At 39.6% G+C, this 19,142-nt stretch overlaps 1 protein-coding gene across 2 annotated transcripts in view; it reads right to left on the bottom strand.

Annotated features, from left to right (window-relative positions):
• Positions 1 to 19,142, bottom strand: part of GPSM2 (G protein signaling modulator 2) — a 28,394-nt gene that overhangs the window by 7,553 nt on the left and 1,699 nt on the right. For both annotated transcript variants that reach the window (XM_040073214.1, XM_040073215.1), the window contains exons 2-7: positions 10,066 to 10,382; positions 3,720 to 3,941; positions 2,528 to 2,663; positions 1,933 to 2,075; positions 1,310 to 1,433; positions 930 to 1,045 (exon numbers count right to left, since the gene is read on the bottom strand). In XM_040073214.1, coding sequence (XP_039929148.1) covers positions 930 to 1,045; positions 1,310 to 1,433; positions 1,933 to 2,075; positions 2,528 to 2,663; positions 3,720 to 3,941; positions 10,066 to 10,127 — 803 coding nt within the window. In that variant the 5' untranslated portion in view covers positions 10,128 to 10,382. The remainder of the gene's footprint in view (positions 1 to 929; positions 1,046 to 1,309; positions 1,434 to 1,932; positions 2,076 to 2,527; positions 2,664 to 3,719; positions 3,942 to 10,065; positions 10,383 to 19,142) is intronic.

Raw genomic sequence — 19,142 nt, 5'->3', positions numbered from 1 at the left:
AAAATCAGTTATACAACTTAAACAAATCAGGGCAGCAGGCTAGCAGATTATCAGCTAATGAATTACTGTCTTCTAAATTTCTTACAATCTCCCACTTGTAAAGTCTTCCACTCCCCTCCACTGCAACCTACTTCCACCTACTTTATTAGAGAGGAGGCTGATTCCTCAAACAGCATTTTTAATTTACTGCTTCATTAATAATTGGTAGGAATTTCCCTGACAGGTTGCACTGTTTAATACCAGTGTTACAACAGTTACTTTCCCAGCATGGGCAGGACAGGCCTATACTCACCGTGCCAGCCCAACCCTGCTGAGCAAGGATTTGAGTGCTCAGAGGTATCTGCTCAGTACTGAGGCTTTTTTCCTTAAGAACAGGCATGCTCTGAAATCCCAGTCAGATGCTAATAACACCTATACTTTACCTTTACCAAGCTTTTACTTTCCCAGGTACAGCAGCAACTGCTTAGTGGTGCAGAGATCAAGACAAGTCTGGCTTGAAAATACAGACTAAAGATGTAAATCGATGTTGCTGTGCTGTGCTCTCTCAGCTGGTGAGCACACCTGAGACAGGCACCCATCACAGGGTAGGAAAGCTGCTGATCATTCCAGAACTCAGCAAGAGCTGAGACAGTAATGCCTGCTTCTAGAATAATGGGAATAAATGCCTAGCAGTGGAAAGATGTCTGTCTACAGTACAGCAAAGAATCTATTTAAAGTAGCATAAGAGTTTAAAAAAACAAAAGCATTGATGCTGCCCCTCCCTTAAAAGAACCAGAATAAACAACAAAGGAAAAATTTCTTTGCTAAACAAATGGAAGTTTTTCCAAAGTATATGTTGAGGAGATGGCTGTTCCACAGTGAGCTGCGGTATCAGACACAACAATAGACTGTACAAGAGGTATAAATTGTGTTTATCAGCAGTCACTCACCTGTAGTATTCAGCAGCAGTTTCAAATTCCCCCAGGAATATGTAGGCATTTCCAAGGTTGCTGTATGCTCTTCTTTCTGCTGATCTATCACCAAATTCTTTTGCAATTAGGAGACGCTTAAAAATGTGAAATAACTGCATTAGTTACTCCACTTTATGTTTTGTAACACACATTTGCATGCAGAAATGCATGAAAAAATTGCATTCTTTAGGTCATCAATGCTTGATAAGAACAGCCAAACTTGAAGTTTGTGCAATTCAGATTTAAAACCTGCATTGGAAAGCTTGCAACAAGATCCAACATAACACATGTACTAAAGGTCAGGAACAATCTGATATTCTGCTACAACGGAATTCATTACTAGCACACTGTTGTTGTACCTGTTCATGGGCTAAAACTGCACTCCTGAAGTTGCCCAGAAGATAGTGTGTGTTTCCCAGGTTTCCAAAGGCACGTCCCTGTGCAGCTCTGTCACCCAGCTCTGTTACTATTGACAGGTTTTCCCTGTTGTGGGGGAAAGTGAGAAGGAGAACAGTGACTTTTAAAAGGTTTGGGATTTTTCCCACAGTAATTTAAAAAATAATTTTAAAAAATCTTATATAAAGGAAAAGGCAAAAGTATTCTACTTTGGCCTGTGTTCATGGCCTTTAAATAACCATGAATGTGAGCAGGAATTATTTCCTGTGAGATACCAAACTCCACTGCATTCTTGCTCAAGCCTGTGTGCTCCCCCCTATTACACACACAGGTTGACAAGCTCCTGTTGTCTCAGCCTGATTTGAAAAGTTCTGCTGGTGTCTAACTAAGGGCTGTCAGGTACAGTACAAGTGAGGGCATGATAAAAACCAGTGCACTGTCCTGTTGAGAAGACCAAACTGACAGGAACCTCAGTTCTGCAGAGAAGCATTCCACAGTCTAGCTCATGGCACTGCAAATCTCCCACATTCTAATGAACTACATGATCATATCCTCCCAGCCCCCAACATTTAGAGCTACTACTTACTCATAATACTTTGCAGCTTTTTGTAAAGCATTTTTCACATCATCTGGAAGTTCCCCTGGATCGTGAGTCCCGGCATTAGCTACATTTTTCCCTTTAGAGTGATATACATTTCCCAGATTATACAGTGCTCTTGCTTCTCCAACCTGAACCAGAAGTAAAAGAAGGCATTAAGATTTCACACTTCCAAGTCTTCTGTCACAATAAGTATTTGTACAATCCACAGATGGGAAAAAAGTTCCTTAACTACTTGTCAATACACACTCTGCCCATTCTGAACGTGTTATCACCTACCCAGTCATATCCCTCAATCCAATTGCTTTGCATACTATTCTTTTTGAAGAGCAAGATACATTCTTGAGGTCAATTACCATTAAAAATTAAAAACAAACCTGCCACAAAATAGGGTAATATTTAACCTGGACCTATAATCTTCCAGGCACAAACAGCTGTATTCCAACTAATAGATTCTTACTGCCTAGAAGAAATAATTGAATGTTCACTATTTCCCTCTGAAAGGTACACACTCCTTACCAGTACCACAGGGTTCAGGAATGTGTGTTAGCACTTCACATCCAGATTCCTGCACAGTTCTTACCTTATCATTAAGCTCTCTGGAAATATCCAGGTGTCTCTGACAGCAGACGATAGCTTCTTCAAAATTCCCAAGTACCTTTAAGGTGTTGCCCAGATTCCCACTAGCTTTAGCTTCTCCCAGTAGATCTCCAATTGTCCTAAAATTGCAGAAATGGATACCCAAAAAACAGTGAATAATTTAAACCAAGCAGATGGTCAGTGTATGGTAGAGAATTAGATGAATTTATGCAAAGAGACCACAACCATGTAAATGTGTATGTGTTCAGTTCATTTTGTATCTGAAATGCACTCAAACATTCTTCACTCAGTGGTTACAAACATCTCGTTCTGTCACTGCTGTTTGGCCAAATGCTGGTATTCAAGATATTGATCATCTGCTTAACAATTTTTTTAAAAATTCATACTTTTTAGGAAGAGAATAGAGAGAAAATTCTTAAAAATGATTTAGAAAGATAGTCCTGGCATTAGAAAGAGATTTAACTGTGTTTGTGTTTTACTTTACTATCTCCTTTTAAGTAAAAGCCTTCTTTTATTTAACAAGACACTTTAACTGTAAGGTTTAACACTTACAGTCTCCTCTGTACCTCAAGGCACTCCTTCATTTCTAGATTCTAAATGAGACTAAGGCAAGAGACTGCCACTGAACCACTCAGACTGTCATACTTGAGGGCTAACACAAAACAAATGCCCCAAGGTCACTGCACAGGAGCAGGGTAAGGGAGAGGAAGAATAGATTTATGCCTAAATTGAGGTTAAGTACATTATACGCCTGTGTCTTTTATTGAATCTATACAAATCAGTAAAAGATACATAAATAGCATATGAAAAGGATAAGGTTTTAGATTTCACAGTATTACGAGTTTTGTACAAATAAACATTAAGGAGTTCTGTCTAGTAAACAAGAGCAGCTTAACAATACGGAGAACTAGAATCAGGAAAGGGTAAAGAAAGGATTTAAAGCAGCCACTTAATTATCCAGGAACCTGGTGAGGCCTCAGTCAGTTCTAGGATTATGGTGCTACACCAAGTATTAGCTGCCAGGTTAGAGGGCACCCAAGTGACCTGCCAGGCCCCCCAGCCCTCTGCCACCACCACGTTCACTCATTAGCCAGTATTAATAGCAGGGTTTGGCAGGACACTGGACAGTCAGCTGCTGCCATCTACCAGGGTGGGGTGACATGGAGAACGATTACCTTGCAAGAGTTAAATCGTGATGATGGTATTCCAAGGCCTTTGCATATTCGTGCAGGTAGAAATAGGCATTGCCCAGCTGGCTGTAAATAGCGCTCAGGGTTCGTAAATCTTCAGTTCCAACCTGAACAGCTGCTTCAAAGAAAGACACTCCAGCCCGGCAATCTCCTGCCTTGCACAGGCGCTCGCCTTCCAGAGCCAGCTCCAGGCAGGAAGCTTCCATCCTGCACCGGTGACAAAAAAGGCCAACAGTCACTGCAAATGCCACACTCTTGCTGGCACATGAGCTCTGAACAGGGCATTGTTTTACTCAGAGGGCCTCTATTTGTTTAGGAGAGGGAATCAGCACCACACTACAACCAATGAACTTTGCTTCAGAGTATTACAGAAGCTAAGGCTGAAACGGAAATTACAACTTTGACAATGATGAGCAAAATAACATTTGAACAAACAGCTACAATTTCTTTTTTTTTCAGGCTCAGAGAGGAAACCAAACTCTGCTTTATCCACAGGCAGCACCTGAAGGATTCAAAACAGTTTTAACCATCTAGATAATTTCAGAAAAGTTTCCCAGAAATCAAGCTATTACTGAAAAATACTGACTCTGACAAATGGAAGCACTTCAGATTTTTAGGGTGATGCCATAGTAACCTGCAAAATGATTCACAGGAAAAAAATTAAATTAGAATATTCTGTGTATCAAAGACTGACTAATTTTCCCCAAGTTGCTTCTTATGTAATTCAATACTCCTTGGCACTTCATTTCTTATGCTAACACTGCTATGAAAATTCTCAGTGTAAGAAAAAATACCTGGATTAAATTAATGACAAAATATACATCAATTCAAGTTACTTCACTGATATACCATTATTCCAGAACCCACTGGAATATTTTTATTATTATGAACAAGTAATTGTGTAATTATACAGGTACAAAATACTGGAGTCATGAAAATTTGTAGACTATTACATTTTAAACATGAACAAAGAGGCTGATATAAAACTACAGTGGCAAGAACCATTCACATGCATTTTTGCCCCTATGAGTTCAGGAGTACAAAATGTAACATTTCAGTAAGCGTGAAGAATTTTATCCAAACATTTCCTACTTTCCAGTTCTGAGATGCGAGGGAGGTGGGGAGAGAAAGATGAGAAAGACAACAGCTCGAGGTCTCACTCTTGAAGCAATATGGTTCTCCAGCTTTTTCAGAATACATGCATTTTAAAAAGCTTGCAAAAAGTCAGTGTTTTATCTTTTTAAAGATTTTTTTCAAAGTGAAAACCCTGTTAAGAGACATTCTGTAATTGTTGAAAAAGTATGTGCTAATATTGCCATAAAAGCAGACAATCAAATGCTGGCTTTTGCTGAAGTTATTTTAGTGGAAACAGCAGACAACACTGTTGCTGTGGAACACGAAAGAAAGACAAAAGATTCTAAATATTTTAGAAGGTAAAGAGTATAGAAGGCTTTAATGTCTAATTCTTACCACCTTTTATAAGGTGTTCTGATACAGACTTAACATGATTGGTGACTAGGAACGACACCTCTTTAATTCTATTGGTGAAACTAGAGAAACAGCAAAACACCACCTGGAGAAAGATTGTTTGGGGAAAGGATAGTTGTTTGCCAAGACTGTTTTGAGAAGAGGCTTTCTCAAGAACTTTTCCCTTGGGAAACAGCACTGCTAGCAGGCTAAAATCTCTTCAGACTTAGAAATATCAGGCCCACACAACACCTGTTTTGACTTGACATAGTGATGAAGTTTTTAACATACCTGCAATAGTTATATTTCTTTATTTCTTCAACTGGAAAAAGTAGATTATACAAACCTCTGCTCAAATCTGAACAGGAAGGAAATATTTTTTAAAAATCTAATGACTTCCAAAAGGACTAGAAGAATTGGGATTGGGATCACGAGTACAACACAAAACACAAAATACCGCCATACCTGCTGGTCTTCGACACGCCGCAATTTAAGCACAGCGAGATGACCGACATGTTTAACCTGTGCAACCAAAACCCCTCTCTGCTTGGTAGTTGCTAAAGATGCTGACAGCAAAAGATAACTCCAGCATGAAGTTCTTGCCAAGCCCAACTTCTCAGGTTGGATATCCATAACACATGCAATATTTTGAGGTTGGAAACTCTTCTCAGAGAAGTTAAAGCGTTCCCATTAGCTACAAGACACCACCTGGCTCTCATGACATTGTGCATGTGTCGAATGTAAGACAGGAGAAGGCAGAAATGATTAAGTACAATTAAGTGCAAGGCAGAAATGATTACACCATCAGCAACTGAAGGTTTAAGACTTAAAACACTTCACTGGGTAATCTTAATCCTATCCAAAGAGGTTCTCTCCGGGCACCTCATGTTAACTGACATGTCCAATTAGAGTGACAGCTAGAAAATATGGTGCTTCTTAGTACAGAGATTCTCACCATTACACAGCCACACTCTTTGGATTTTTACCCTGAATGGCTAAAAAGAGCAGAACTTCCAGCAAAATGTGTGTGTGATGTACGGTAAAAATGCTACACTGGACTCTGCTTCCGTAAGTGAATTTATTCCATTAAAAATATATATATTTTTTTAACTGTGATACATCAGCCACATAATCAGTGAAGAAAAGGCAGTTAGAAGAGGTACAAGGGCAATATCAGAGTGCTGCAGTATGTAGCTCCCCTGAGAGACTGCATTCATCTAATTCACACTACACCAAAAAATGCCAAATGCCAAGGCAGCATTACCATTTTATCAGGGAATCTGAAATACAATCATTTGACTTTGCAGGCCTAGATTTAGTACAACTTATAAAAATGAAAGATGTGGGATCTTTCATACAGAACACAACTAAGAAGCAAACGGCTTATACTCAAACTGATGAAAATCAGCTGTTACTACAGAGTGTTTAAATTCAACCAGAGTTAGAGGAGGTAAATGAAAATGGGAATTAATAATTGTTTGAATTAAAAAAAAAAGCAAAAATTACACAACTCTAGAGAGGGTGTGTTAACAGGTTGCTAGAATCTGTACAGCAAATTAAAGCTTTAATTCCATCTGGATCCATTCTTTCTGATCTACCATTTCAAAATCTATATAAGCTATACCAAAATAGAACAGAGAAAATGAAATATTTATTTTCACAGTTGTCTGCACTCAATATTAATATTTTATTCAGGTTATATAAGAGCTATGAAATCACTCAGTTATTTTAAAAGTTTCCTAGGCTTTTCCATTGAGTACCAAAACTGGAATTCAGACGAGGTTTGGTTTGCATTTGTTTTTTCCTCCCCTCTGCTACTTAAAGGACTCTTACGCAAATTAACACTTTGTTTTGGTGGTGGTGGTTTTTTGTTAGGATTTACATAGGTGTTCTCCACCTGTCACTACTAATGGTTAAATAGCCCTTTGGCAGACTAGACAGGGCCAGGTTATCAATGTTTTAGGGAGTCATTAAATAGTTACAAGGAGAATATGACATTACTCTCTCTGTTCTCTGGGCTGAATTATTTACTCAACACTCAGTGGCCAAACAAGAGATACATTGAGAGGAGAAGAGAACAAGCCCCATTCATCTGAGCACTTCTAATGCACTTCAGTTCCTGCTAAACAGGATAACGTTCTCTCAGATATTACGTGGAAATGCTCACACAGGGCTTCATTTTGTTATGCTGTCTATAGCTGCCTGGCATCTCCTGAATAATTTCTCAATTGTAAAACTACCTCATCCTTATCTGGCCCTCAAAGCTTTTCCTCCTGCTTGGCTCCCCAGGTTTTTTTCTTTCCTTTTTCTCCACCTGTGCCCTCCCATTCCCCCCCCCCCCACCTCCCCCGTTCTTCTCTGACCTTTTTCACATTCTATTTTAAACCTTTATTTTTCTAAGAATATAAACCCTAAGCATATTGCCTCCTTGCTTTTGTCTCCCTCCCTTCAGCTGTTCTCATCTTACAATACGGACAAGAAGAGTGGCAAGAATTAAGGCAGTAAGACTCACTGATTACTACAATCTAAACACAATTTAGTTTTACTCAGTTAGATTCCCACTAAGAGGACTTTTTGCTTTTGAGGGGGAACACGGCTGTCATCAATTTGCCAGGAAACACATTGGCACAAATAACACACCTGGAGACAAAACAACCCCCATGACATCTCTTTAGTTCAGATGCACACATCACTAACACCACGGTATCCTGTAATTAAGCTGACATTATACCATTCCTGACTCCTGCCCTCACTCTTGGCTTCTCCACGTGAGCAGAAGCGACCGCTGCAAGCAGCTCCCCCACAGCTCCACTGCAGCACTGCTTCCATCAAACTGCACGATGGTGAGCTTAGAAACAACTCACAGAGAAAACACACACCTGAATTCTGTGTTCTTCTGCTCCAGTCAAGATAAAAGCAGTTACAACTTTTTGGTGTATGAATTTAGCAGGCCAAAAGAAACAAGTTCTACAAATATTCACCCTACAGATCATTTATTCATACAAATGAAGTAACATTAGCATTTTATTTTCAAACACTAAACAACAACAACAAAAAATAATCTCCTTCCACCAGCATAAGCATTTTTATAACTGCTGAAGTGACACTGATTAACTACTGTGGGGAGAAAGAAACGCTTGCACAGCCAGACCCATAGTAAAGCCTTTTCTTGGGAGTGGGCCCCAACTTCTTTAAAATCAGTTCTAATGGAACACCAGAAGGAAGGAAAGAGCAGTCACAGCCAAACAGCCCTAGAATAATACAAAATAAAATATTTCCAAATTACAGCTATCAAAATCATCATAAAATTCCAGGTCAATATACTGAATTAATCCGCAGTTTCTCGAAGTCTTAGGAAAGTTTACTATGTTTTTAAATTAAAAGTATTTTGCCATCATGTCTTTTAAATGTGAATCAGATTATAGTTCTTGCAGAAAAGTTTAATAAGGTCAAGAATATTGTTATTGTTGATACTTTTAATTGGTCTCATTCAAACCTGTACTGAAATACAGCATAAAGCAGTAAGACATTGTGCCCTGACTGTGCGTGCCAAATTTTTTCAAGATTTTTAGCTTGTCAGTTTAAACCAGTCAATTGGCCATGACACATATTTCATCCATTTACTTATACAGTAGTACCCTGAACAGCTCCTGTTTTTATTAAAGACTGAGCAAGGATGTTCTGCCATTGTCTGGGGAGGACTGAGAGCACCAGCACCAGTATGGGGAAACATGGAAGAGGAATGCTGGCAAGTGCGTCCATTCAGGAAACAGCACAGTTATCATGCTTACACACTTAGGGTCGAAGCCACAGGATAAATATTTTAGCAAAATAAAGAGAGAAAACAATCAATTACTGCTTATTTGCTAATTTTTCTCCTTACTGACCATGAAAAACTTCTCCAGCTGGCTGCACTGCTAACCAGGACACTGGACTTGTATGAAATGAAATTAAAGACTTCTATGAAATGGAAGAGAAGACCACTCCAACAGCAATCTAAGACTGTCAGAAGGTTGAAAGAATTACTTTTAAGCCATAGCATGTGCTGTCTTACAAATACAAGTACTGCCTTCTTGCTGTTAGCTGGCAAGGAGAAGGCCTCCAAAGAAAGGATGACCAGGGTAGGAGTGGGGGAACACACAAGAACCGCATTTTTTATTTCTTTTTAAACTATCATTTCAGTCTTCCAGTGTCCCTTCCTACTGAATGAACTGCAAGGTTTACCCTTCCAAACACCATACACTACACAATGCTCCTGTAGCTCAGCTCCATTGGAGCGAGTCTGAAATGCTCACACATTGTCACAAGTCTTTAAAAGGGGATTCAGAAGAAAAATGATAAAAGCTCTCAGAAGGGAAATGCCATATCCTCTTCACTTGCAAGAACAGTACTTCTGAGTGCAAGGCACCAAGGCAGTTTCCATCTATCAATCAAATTTCTTTATTTAAAGTAAGGATAACACCTCATCGTTCATCAAAACAATAACGTGCCAAGTACAGAGAACTTTAGCAGACAAATCTCAGCAATTCGCGTAGGCAGCCCAACAGCTAAGAGAAGGAGCAGCTATTACACTGCAGGCACCACACTTCATATCATTCTATCCCAAATACAAAGAAATGCAGACAATATGTACTATTCTGCTACCATACAAGTTCCAATACTGTTCAATTACATAATCATACTAATATAATCTGCTACATAGCAAAAGTGAATTTTCATCATTCAAAAATCAAGGAAAAAAACGGTTTAATTTTAAATTTCAATAATACTACTAGCAGAGATATCAAGCTATTTGTTGCAACTTGTTTAGCTTTCTATTATTAACAGCACTTACTCATTTACAGGAAAACGACCAGAGTCTTACCTGTATCGCACATGAAAGGAACGATCCTCACGCATGCTTATCAAAACATTATTTTCCGCCATTGAGTTACATTATCAGTAGAGAAAGAAATCCTGTTCTGTAGTAGGGTAAGTGCTTGATTATGGAGAATTGTTGTCAGAGCACCATTCCAGTTAGTATATTAAGAAGCTGGAGTAAAGATATCCTAAGCTCCCGTAGAAAAACTCTTCTTTTATTACTGAGGTAAGGAGGTCACTGCCAGACACATCTCACACCTTCAGAAACGTTCATGTTCTTTCTTTCATCTGTGGCCCTTTAAGCTCCATTCAGCCGCGGTTCTGCAAAGGGAACATAAGATGCTTGGCTTGAAGTCTCATACTTAATAACTCATCAGCATTTGCAGCTGATGTAAAAGTATAACACTGCTCCTACCAAGCAGGAAACGTCATTCAAGAACTTAAGGGCAGAGCCAAAGCCTTCTACACAGACATAGCAATTCCTGCAGGCAAGTGAGAAAGCCAAAGAGGTTTACCAAAAACCATCTTTGAAGAATTTACCCTTGTTAGTATTTATATCCTGGCCTCACAAAGTTCCAGGAAAAAACCTTTAAGGATGAAAACTACAGAATGGAAGGCATAATACAGGACAGATCACAAAGTGCTTTACATGTAAACACTGCTGCTGAAACCCTGATCATCAGCTGAAGGCCCACAGCAGTCAGAAGTGGGGGGCACAATCCCATCTGGAGATCATCCCAATACTGTAAGCACAGCAGGTTTAAGTTCTATATTCGTTTTTCTCCCCCTGCTCCCAAAAGAAAATGGGGGAGTATGGGAGTTTGGAGGGCAAGGGGTGTTAACATTGGCTTCCAATTCAAAAATTCTGCAGGACCACAATGTGAGCTCTAAACTCTGCTTCAAAGGGACTGCAGAAGCCAGCATGTAAATATTGGACATGTTTAGGCTGGCCAGGAAAAATTAACAGAAAAGAAACCCTGTAATCAAAAGTTTGTCCCTTTTTAAACATATTTTTAGTAGAGACAGTGACATATTTATGCCTCAGTACTAATATTACCTTCCTTTGCAAGTAAAGAGAGTTGTGTAATTCACAAATGCATATTTCATCAAGAGACTTCAGAGGTGTCAAAAAAACAGGAACAGAGCTCAGATTCAGAGCTGTCATCAGAAGAGTATGTAAACCTGTCTATTTAATTGTCGATATAACCCATGTCTTTTCCTCTCATTAGTTTTATCAATCCCAGCTGTGGAGATTCATGCCTCCCATCCTACTCTACCTTGACAGCAGCCCTCAAACAGACTATCCACATTCTTCCAATTAAACAACTATTTTGCCCTTCCATGCTCATCACTAGAATTATTTGGCATCAACAAGAGGGTGTGGATGCATTTTTGCAATTATGAGGCATGACACCCACAGGTTACAATAGCACTGCAACCCACACACGGGGCAGGCTGTGTTCAGGTATTCACTCTGCGGAAGTCTGCCCAGCCTCAGCTCGGGTAACTCAAACAGGCCAATGGCCCTAAGCGCTCCAGCACTCCTGCTGCTCAGCAAATCCAAGGGATTTGGAAGTTCTCTTCCACAGAGGGACACACCACAAAGTAAAATGTGTGTGTTCTCTGGCAACCTCCACAGAGCACCAGATGATTACTATGGTAACTTGTTTGTATATTTATACTGTAATGGAAATTAACTGAATAATTTTAAAAGTTTGTTTAAAAAAAAAAAAAAACTTTAATTTTTAAAAACCCAGTTATACTTAAAAGTACATCGGAACATCTGTGTTTATTTAAATATCAGTTCTTTTTAGCAGTACATTTTACATCCGGTGTTCATAGCTTCGCTGTATCTGAGCTACACATCTATCCTCATCATCTGACTGATGCCACCATATCCCAAGAGCTGGAACAATTACTCCTGTTTTCTTCCCTCCTTACTGGCCATACAGCACATTCCTATTCTTAGGAGGGTGATACGGACACACCCGCATTGGCCAACACCTCATCGTCACAGATCCAACCAAAATTACTGGGTCTGCTCCTCATACCCGGCTTCTTCACGCGTAAGTCATTAGGATGTCAGTTACGCCTTCAGCGTGCCAACGTGCAATTGGTAACCAAACCTAAATCACATTAATTAGAGTGGGGAATGCAAAATGCAGGGGGTGGAAGTGGAACGCTTGCACGGGCAGCATCTCTCAGGTGTACACCGGCCCTGAGAGGAGCGGAGTACAGCAAAGGAAGCCTTGCTCTTCCAGCTGCTGAGAGCATCTCTGTAACCCAGCCTTGCCCGAGCTGGTATCACCATGGAATGGCTCAGGGGGCACAGGGCTCCAGCAGAAAAGCCTAAGGAGTTAATAGACCTCCCATAGGAGAAGTTCTACACTGTCAGCATAACCAACAGTGAAACAGGCTTTCTCCTAAATTTGCATTTTTAATGAAAATTTTATGTAGCTTGAAAAAAATCACTTGGGGCTTACTATGAAAAAGATCTGTATTAATGCAATCAAGCTGCTTTAAATTTATTCTCTCCACACCTCAGAGCAATATAAAATCTCTATCCATGTTAAAGAGCTGCCTTTCAGGAAAGCATGAATAGAAAACTGAAGTTGTATACACAACCTTGAAATGCACAATTTTACTAAATACAGGAAGTTCCAGGGGGTTCTGTAATTTTGAAGTACCAGCAAAAAGCCCACAGAGAAAAGACTGGGTCTCCTTCAGAAGAGGAAAATTAAACTGGCGTTACTAATGACACAGTTGTTTGATACTGAAACAGAAAGGAGCATCAGCCTCACCACCCCCAAATCAAATGAAGCAAGCCAGAGATTGGGCAATCGAAAGTGGCGGCCACTTCATAGCCCACAACAGACAAAACATGCACTGCATCAATTCTTTATTAGAAGAAAATGGTGAGCCATAGTTAGCAATTACCCACCCTGGCTATAAGGACCTACAGGATTTTCAATTAAACCATCAATAAAAAAGTATATTTGCCTCAATACAAAATTCTTAAGGGGGAAAAAAAAAAAAAGTACTTATTGCTGTCAAAGTCACTTTTCATTCCTTTTTTCTATTAAAGCACAGACTTATATAGAAGCTATTTAAATATAGATGAGGTTTGCATGATGAAAGTACATCTCAACCTTCCATTAACATCCCTGCACTGAATCAGTGACACAAATGCTAAGACTGGAATCAGTCTCACGCTCTCTCAAGAAAAACAACAGAAGAAACCAAGTCCCCCCCATCTTTAATCAGTATGTTTCAAATTCCTGGCAGTGATAAAACAATAGTTGTTATTTCTTTCCCCGAAGCCTGTATACAAGCTAGTAGTTCTAGTTATCACAGCTTCCAGACAGGTGTTTCACCTTTTAAGGTATTTTCCATTTCAGCAATGATTCAATTACATATTATAAATTTTAACTCAATGGTAGGCAATGAGTTTACTCAGTTTGCAAGTCTTAGTTACACTGAATGTCTACAATAGATTTTTTCATTTAAACTTTTGACAGAAAACCGTATTTCCGCACAGGTGAAAAGTCATCAGCAAGAAACAGAAAGCCAATGCTGCGATTTATTTGCAGTACACAGAACTGATAATCACAATACAGTTGGAGAAGATGGTTTTATTTCCTTCATCACCTCAAAACGGTAAATTTTAAGCATCTGCATTTGCTCCCTTCCTCAACCCACACCTTCTTTTTTGGAATTTGTCAGATGATCAAAAGTATTGCTTTGCTGATGCAGTCACATGGTGGACAGCTGACAGACCCTGCCCGGTCACTTGGGGGCTGGTGGAATATCAAACAGTTCCGTTCCTGCTGCCTTTCCCTATAGGAGAGGATTAAGTCATGCCTTCTCTCCCCATCTGCTATTCCTCACAAATCTGGGGGAAAGGAGCATCTGCCAAATGAAGTCATCACCGACAGAGATTCAAAAGCTACTAGAGGAAACTACAGATGGAGGCAGATCTACTGCACAAATTGCATTTCCTGAGGAAAACTAGTGACAGAGACTTCTTGTTTCAGGATTAAGACAAATTTCCCAATGATGAACTAAGTTTGAATTTCCTTTCAGAAAGACGCTGAATGGATTTCAGAATGGGTAGGAGGAAAAAAAGAAAAAAAACGCAAAGAAGCTTGAACTGGATCATCTGAAAACAAAACACAGCTTTGCACAACCTGTGAATGAAGAACCAGACTACACAACAATAAAAATATACCAACAGTCCAATTACTGAAATACGGAGATCAGCTTGGCTTCAGACCTTCAAAATATAAAAGAGCATATAAATACAAATGGCACAAGGAACACTCCAAAGTAAAGCATTCTCTATTTTAGTCGTCAGTGCTGTTCAAGGATATTTTAAAAATTTACCTGAATTAATGAATAAGCCTAAAATAAACCACCAAAAACTCCTGAAAATTTCACATCAAGTGTAATATTGTATTTACATAGTAAACAGCATCATTGTTTATTAGCATTTCTGCAGGAATACCTATTCACCTGTGAATGAGCCTTTAAGTAAAGGTGTGCCATGCTGGGGAAAAGCTAAATTTTCCAAACCCTGAGCACAGTACAAGTGACTAGTCATGAGAGTGGATTATGCAAATACAAGAAACAACTGTATGTACTAAGATCACTGTGGTTATTCTTGGCAGATTAATTTTAAACTCCTCTCTGCACCACTTTTGACAGCTGTTCAACAGCTGATTAGCTGAGTGCACACAAAAACCACCTTCACTGATGAGGTGAATTTGAGGTTTTATTCAGGATCATGATGATGTGGAGCAACACCTGCTCTGAAATACTGCCTTTGTCTCCTGATGGATTTCTCTGTTGAGCAGAAAACCCCAGAATAAACCACAGGGATTCTTTTACAGGCCTGGCTTAGCAGCATGCAAGCCACTTTGCAGCTCACATCACACATCAATGGACAGAAGAGGAAAGCTGGAGTTCATAAACAGCTCCTGAGCCGCTCCTCTCAGGTGTGAGTGAGAGAGCTCTGCTGCAGAGCCTGCACCTCTACAGAGCCTGGCAAAGACCCCACCTAAACATCCTATGCCATCAGACAAGCTGCAAATAAATTAAAGCACTATCTCATGTTCTTGGTTCAGGTGCTTCCTCCTCCACCCCCCCTGTATTTACCATGCTGACTTATAAATATGGGCTCACACAAATCTAACCCACATTGCTGAATATTGCAGACAGCCCTGAAATGGCTGGAAGGGTTGGGTATTGCACTGGCTTTGGCCCAGAGTTGATGTTGACTTGTAATCCTATCAACTCACCGCTCCACGAGCCTGGAATTTCACTTACAAGGTTCGAATAGAAAATGGAATATGAGGGTTCCTCTCCTTTGCCCAAACGACATGCACAGAGGTATCTTTTGTATAGGAAACCATCATTTCCTTGCTAGAAAGAGAATCACCAAATTGCAGCTGAGAGCATACAGCTGGACAGGCATTTTGTAACCAGAACTGACAGATGCAGAGCTAACTGCCTTTGGTGAATCAAAAGAATTACCAGAGTGAGGGAGGGAAAGTTGACTCCATTATCTCTGAAATTATTCCATCTCCCTTTTTAGCCATTTAATGCCCAAGACTTAATGACCAGTAACCAGCAGTCTTTCCAGATAGTCAACAGAAGCACAAAAGGTTATAAAAGACTAGAAAAATACCAATAATAGAAGTTAGGGTACTCACAATGATGCTCCTCAAAAAATTAAAATTATCGCTAAATGAGTAGTTACACAAGTACTATCGTTGTCTGTCACAAACTCCTGAGTAATCTGATTATTTTCTTCATTCTTCTTCCAGATTTCTTTCTAGCACTGTACATAAACTCAAATCAAGAAAAGAGTTTCTGTCCTAGTATTTTAATTTACGCATCAATCTACTCTGATTTAATCATCAATATGACTATAGGAAAAGAAACCCCCCAGTGACAAAGGAGCACAATCCCAAAGATCCGGAATCCCAAAATCCCGGAACAATCCCAAAGAGTCCCAAGCAGGTACGCAAAATAGTTTTATTGAAACTATTAATAACGATATGAAACAAGGTAAGGAAAATGTTGCATAAAACCCCCAAACTACTTTACAGGATATAAATCGTATTAGTTTATGAAGCTCTATTTCTATTTTTTAAAAACCTTTAAAAATGTCCTAACAATGAGATACTCATCTCAAGACTTAAAATTAATTTTAAAAAATACAAACAACCCCCCCCAACAATGACATCAAGCATTTCTGAGACAAATTTTCCTCACAATGAAGTGAGGTTCTCAAAACATCCACAGCTGGAAATGAAATCAGGGATTTGACAACTAGAGGAACAAAGCTCCAGAGCAGAGTTCAACTTCCATTACCTAATTGCTAATGTGGCCCTGAATTATGACAGGCACGGTAATAGTAGAGATATTTAATTTTATCTATCTGTACAGAATTTTATTTGGGGTTTTCTTCATTTCACTGGTTGCCTAAACCCAACAGACCCCGCTCATGGTAGGTTCTAACACAGGTAAGAGAAGGTTCATCTCCTTCATTTCACAGGTTAACGCCCCTTGGCACCCTGCACTCCCACCTCTGGCATGGCTGACGGATGCCCTGGCTCACACAGCACTGTTGAAGCCTGGGAGCATTTCCACCTGCCCTCTGCCATTTCCTGCATGTACTTTCCACCTACTCTGTAGATTAGGAGGGGGATTTTTCCTGTTTGTAGAGTACCTAGCTGAATAGAGTGTTTGGGGCTTTAAGTTATGCTAAAGGTCGGCAACATGCCACATCTTTCAAACTCTGTATATCCTGCTTATTCCTTTTCCCCTTCTTTTTCTAAGAGAACCTCTATTTAACTGGAAAACAGCTTGCTACCTAACGTACACAATTACTGTGCAGTGTGCAGGTTAAAGAACCCAGGGGAGCTAACACAAGTAACCACACTCTGTGTTTTCATTACACAGACACTCCTGCAGATAGCTAACGTAAGCCATCTATTTAAATCCTGAATTAGGGGAATCCCACACTACAATAAGAAAGGAGAACATAAGTGCCAGCAAAATATAACTAATATCCCCATCAAAAAACTAATCAGGCAACTGAAAAAGATTAAGATTTCAGATACAGGAACAGTGCAGAATAATATCACAGTCAAAATAGATCAGAATTTTTCCACATATTTGATACATCAAGGTATTAGGATTCCTTATCCTTTTTTCTTTTCTTTCTTTTTATCAGAACCAGATCCAAGTTTATTTACAAACTGTCATTCACAGACTGAAAACAGATATCGTGCTGCCTTCTTTCCAACGTCTCCCACAACTGCGGATGAGATTTGCATTCAAGCACTTTAAGTGCACAAATGCCACAATAAACTGCAGTGACAGTTCACAACAAAGCAGTAACTCGTGATCCTTTTAGTCACAGTGTAAGTTGAAATCATTCCCACTAAATCAGCAACAGTTTTGTTACCAAGTTCTGAAGGTAAATTTGAACCCTGCTCCTTTGGGACAATCTCATCATGCAAATGAGCATATATGTGGCCTCTCCCTGGCAACGAGACACTCAGCTACCTTCAGTTTGGGAACTGGAGCATGTTATCCAATGTGAAAGAACCACGCATAGGAAGGGTTCAGCACAAAAGGCTGGCTAGCTGCACTTAAGCTGATAGAGCAAGTTGATCACGAATCCCTCCAATAAAATGTTCCACCTAGCTTAGCTCCTTCTTAGCCTATAAAATCTCTGGTAAAAGAAAGAAGACAAACATTGTACAAGCATCTTAAAAGAAATGGAAGAAGTTACCTTAAGAGTCAATAATTTTTTTTTTTTTTTTTTAATAACAATCCTTAGAATCACTGGCAGTAAGACACAGTAGCAATTTAAGTGAAGCAACGTAAATGCTGTTTCAAAATTCCTAGTTGGCACTGCGGAGCTCATTCAAAGCCAAAGCAGACATTCAGCATAACGAATCCTTACCACTCCAGCAAGGTTTTACCTTGCAGGGAACAGAAGCAGCTCTCACAGAACCTCTGTTACACAACTACAATGCTCCATGACAGGTTAATGCCAGCAGCACTGCATGGTGCATCACCTGGGCCCCTCAGCTCCCAAGTACCAACAGCAGCCATTAACATCCTCTCTAATGAGTCTACAGCTACAACCTGCAAAAGCTGTGGTGCAGGATCGACACTCACAACAGTGAGAAGACCACGTGTTGTTTTCTCATACTGTTTGCTTCTTAGAGACAGGTACAGTGTATTTAGAGCACATCACCTATGGAGATTTAAGTAAAAGAGTATTTGTGGAGGTGCCAAGTTGTAAATTGCTTTGCATACTCATTCCAGCACTTGGGATGCAGCTGCAAATCTATTCAGAATCTCCTCAACGCAGTTTCTTCCATCAGTGTGATGACTACTGGACTGCAGCCCATTTTTCCCCCACTGCCAGTTTATCCACTATGTACAGGCATTATTACACTGACAGAATTGGTCACAGCAGCACATCCTAACCAAACCAATGACCAGATAAGGTCGTTGGACCAGAAAAGGTGCAGGCTCCAAAGTGCTGCATGCAAGGAACAAAATTCCTAAGAGTATGTTAACATAGCAACAGGAGGAAAAATAGCGTAGCAAACAGAAATAATGGAGAAATAAAATAGATTTAGAGAGCCCTCTTTAGAAATCATATGTGATTTATATTCTCTGTAACCCAGCTAAATGAAAGCTTTCGTTCCTGTTAGTAAAAGATTTACAATATATGCAGTTTTATTGTATGAACGAGAACCATATTCCTCAAACACTGCCAAATTTGAGTCCCAAGAGGCAATTTGACATTAATCATCTGTTCAACACTCTGTGTGTTTCAGGCCCTCTCTTGCCAGTCCTTCCACTTCTGCTTTTCCTGTATTTTGCATTCCTAATATTGTGGTCTTCCACAGAATAATACCTTTTTTCTTTTTGGATATTTTCACAATACAGCTGACTTGCTACTAAATGGCTAAAGAAAAGTTTAAGGTTTTTCTGGTACCTGGTATCTCTCTTTGCTTTTATTTGCAAGAGCAGCGATAACAATAACAGGAT

This window comes from Hirundo rustica, chromosome 9, assembly GCF_015227805.2.
Source record: "Hirundo rustica isolate bHirRus1 chromosome 9, bHirRus1.pri.v3, whole genome shotgun sequence".
NCBI classification, from domain to species: Eukaryota; Metazoa; Chordata; class Aves; order Passeriformes; family Hirundinidae; genus Hirundo; species Hirundo rustica.
The sequence above is the reverse complement of the archived record's forward strand: the minus strand, read 5'-3'. Positions and strand labels throughout refer to the sequence as shown.